Source organism: Limulus polyphemus, unplaced genomic scaffold, assembly GCF_000517525.1.
Source record: "Limulus polyphemus unplaced genomic scaffold, Limulus_polyphemus-2.1.2 Scaffold3362, whole genome shotgun sequence".
Taxonomy (NCBI): domain Eukaryota; kingdom Metazoa; phylum Arthropoda; class Merostomata; order Xiphosura; family Limulidae; genus Limulus; species Limulus polyphemus.
The window spans coordinates 112,692-116,547 of NW_013668972.1; the positions used below are offsets into that span (position 1 = coordinate 112,692).

Genomic DNA, 3,856 nt, shown 5'->3' on the forward strand with positions numbered 1-3,856 from the left:
TTTGCATTTGGTGGGACATCAAAGGAGTAATTCATTTTGAACTCCTCAATCCACAGCGAATTGTCAATGCAGAGACCTATAGTCAGCAACTAGAACGTTTGAATCAAGCCCTTTACTCATCAATCGGAAAGGTGTTCTTCCCCACAACAATGCACGTTTGACGCAACACAAGATTATGGAGTTGGGTTGGGAAGTTCTCTCCCACCCACCAAATTTTCCAGATATGGCACCATCAGATTAGCATTTTTTTCATTAGCTGCAACACCATCTTAATGAGAAACATATGCAAATGTGGAAGGTGTTAAAGATGACATCAACATGTTTTTTGCTTGAAAGCCAAGTGATTTCTTTAATCAGGGCATTAACAACCTGATTGTAAGATGGAAAAGCATCATCGATAAGAATGGAGACTATTTCATTTAATAAATGTTTTGTTTTGATAGATAAGTTGTTCGGGTTTTTTCATCTAAAAAAAAGCGACCTTAATTTCTTGACGACCTAATATTATCACAGATTTTACTTACTGAGCTTTCTTCTTTAGTATAGTTTGGGCTTCTGGATAATGTTCTAAAGCATCCCACAGATCAGCTTTTCCCAAAACAAACAAGTTGGAAAAACCTTTAGAGCGAACATCTGCTGTCCTACGGTCACATCCTGGAATCCCTAAAAGACTAAAGCACACTGTAATTGTTACACAACTGCAAAAAACAAACCCATGAGTTTTATAGTTATTGAATGTATGAAACAGTTACTGGCCATGAGTGATAAATATCTACATTAGTATATTGGGAATAGATTCAAAATTACAATTTGTCAATGGAAAGATGACTAATTTGTAGTTTCAAAATTTAACAATCTTGGGGAAAGCATTCATGATAACTAAAACATTATATTGGAAATTAAGAAGTTCTCAGCCCCAAAAACTAGTAAAAATTGTAAAGAAATTGATCTTGTGATTTTAATTAAATTTCATGGGATTAATGTGATACCTTAAATTTTTTCTATTACTTTTATTTGTATTTTCAATAGGATCTGGTATGTTTGCTCATTACAACTGATTTTGAAATTTCCAAAATTCAAGCCATACAAGTTAATATAAGATAAATATTTGAAGTTTATTTAGATATTTCTCTACTTTTTTAGAATCAAATTGGCCTATCATTTCTTTTTTTCCTCTGTTTTTAAGTATTCAAAAACTAGTAAATAATTCACAAGAAACAAGAATATACAAATTGTTACCAAACAAAGTAACTAATCCAATACCATAGGGGAAAAAAAAAGATTGCTGTTTTTTCCATGTTATATTTCTCAAGAAAGGACCAATAACTTGGCATAGGTATGTTTAGCTTCCAATGTACCATCAGTACTTTGTTTCTTCTGTATTCAAGCATTTTTGTGTTTTAACAAGTTCGGCAAGAAACAGTTTTAATTCCTCTTACATGTGCAAATCTATTATATTAATAATAATTAAGAAATATTTTGCAATTTTAATGTGTGAAAACCCAGTAATGTACTAGAAAAATAATGTAAAAGCACCTGAACTGTGATGCAGTATTTTTATAAAACTGTACACAGATCTAAAACATTTTTCCTTGAGGATATGGACTATAGTTGCTACATGTTTTAATTCAACACTAAACAGTTTCTTAACCCACAGTTTATTAACATTTAAAACTGCTGGCCTTTTCCATGATCATAAACTACTGTAGATGATATACACGCTCTTTTAATGTAAACAGACAGTCATCTTTCATTCCAACAAATGGTGGTCTTCTTTACAGTGAAACTATAGTATAAAGATTGCTATTTCTGTAAGTGTAGAATCCAATAGTAACATTTATAAACCAGCTAGAATACATGCTTATTAATGTAAATTTACAGTCATCCTTTCAATCCAACAAATGGTATCTTCTCCGCAGTGAAGAAAAGTAAACTGGCCTACAATATTATATATTGTTTTATGGTAGTTATTCCAATCAGAACAAATGTTTCTAATCTTATATTTTAGAAGTGGTTTGATCCTTAAACCTGAAAAAAAAGAAAAGCAACATTTAAATACTTTGTTAACAGATTATTATAGGGTTACATAAGTATTGTAATATATATATTTTCATAACATATTTTGGGACCTATTGGTCCATCTTGGCTGTTCCATCCTCAAAACTAGATTAAAATGATTAAAGAAAATAAAATACATTTTAAACCCAGCCATTTTCATTCATATACTTATCAATCTTTTTCTTAAACTCATTTCAGTTTACTGCCTCTTCAACATCTGAAGAAAACCCATTCCAAAGGACAACCACCCTGTTGGAAAAATAAAACTGAAGATGACTCCTACCTTGCCAAAATTTATATCTGTGTCCCCTAGTCCTACTATTTTAATGTTAAATATAAAAAAAAGATGATGCATCAACACTATCAATTCCCTTAACAATCTTAAACACCTCAATCAGATCACCTCTAACTCTTCCTTTTTCAAGATAAAACAATTTCAGAGATCTTAACTTCTCATCGTATGACAACTCCTCCATCCCATGCACCATTCTAGTAACCCTCTTCTGAACCCTTTCCAACAATTCAATGTCCTTCTTAAGGTAAGGAGAACAAGACTGAATACAATACTCAAAATGTGGCCTAACTGGTGACTTGTACAATGAAGTTGTAACCTCTTTTGACTTGTATTCAATATTTTAGTAGATACAACCTAAAATCCAAATTGCCCTACCACTAGCAACAGCACACTGCTTGGATGGCTTTAGAGACTGAGCGACTATTACACCAAGATCCCTTTTCTTCATAACACTGTTAAGGTTATCCCCATCCAAATTATACTTATAATTCAAATTATGATAATCCACATGCATTATCCAGCATTTATTATAATTGACACCCATCTTTCATTAATTTGATCTAAATCTTTTTGTAAATCAGCAGCATCTTCTTCACAGCTAGCAACACCCAAGACCTTAATATCATCTGCAAATTTAAGTAATGTATTGACTATTCTTTCAAAGGTCCTAAGACTGAGCCCTGGGGTACCCCACTTGTGACATTAATCCAGTTTGACTGAACTCCATTTGCAACAACCCTCTGCTTTCTTCCATTCAGCTACTCTTCTATCCAATTTACTAACTTATCCCCCACACCTAGACTCCCACGTTTGGTACAGTTCGATATTTTCCATCTAAGCTCCCAGGCTGGGTATAGTTTAGTATTTCCCGTATAAGTTCCTACGTTGGGTATAGTTTAATATTTCCCGTATAAGCTCCTACGTTGGGTATAGTTTAGTATTTCCCGTATAAGCTCTTACGTTGGGTACAGTTTAGTATTTCCCGTATAGGCTCCCACGATAGGTATAGTTTGATATTTCCTGTATAGACTCCAACGTTGGGTATAGTTTGATATTTTCCGTCTAAGCTCCCACGTTGGGTACAGTTTGTGTTTCCTGTCTAGACTCCCACATTGGGTATAGTATGATATTCTCTGTATAGGCTCACACGTTGGGTATAGTTTGATGTATAGGCTCCCACGTTGGGTATAGGCTCCCATGTTGGGTATAGTTTGATATTCTATGTAAAGGATCCCACGTTGGGTATAGTTTGATGTATAGGCTCCCACGTTGGGTATAGCTTGATGTATAGGCTCCCACGTTGGGTATAGGCTCCCATGTTGGGTATAGTATGATATTCTCTGTATAGGCTCCCACGTTGGGTATAGTTTGATATTCTATGTAAAGGATCCCACGTTGGGTATAGTTTGATGTATAGGCTCCCACGTTGGGTATAGCTTGATGTATAGGCTCCCACGTTGGGTATAGGCTCCCATGTTGGGTATAGTATGATATTCTCTGTAT

The 3,856-nt window shown here is 34.2% G+C and overlaps 1 protein-coding gene across 1 annotated transcript in view; it reads right to left on the bottom strand.

The window, feature by feature from the left end:
* LOC106469224 (cyclic nucleotide-gated cation channel beta-3-like) overlaps nucleotides 1-3,856 on the bottom strand; it is a 16,743-nt gene that overhangs the window by 3,898 nt on the left and 8,989 nt on the right. The window contains exon 10 of the mRNA XM_013929695.2: nucleotides 525-671. Coding sequence (XP_013785149.2) covers nucleotides 525-671 — 147 coding nt within the window. The remainder of the gene's footprint in view (nucleotides 1-524; nucleotides 672-3,856) is intronic.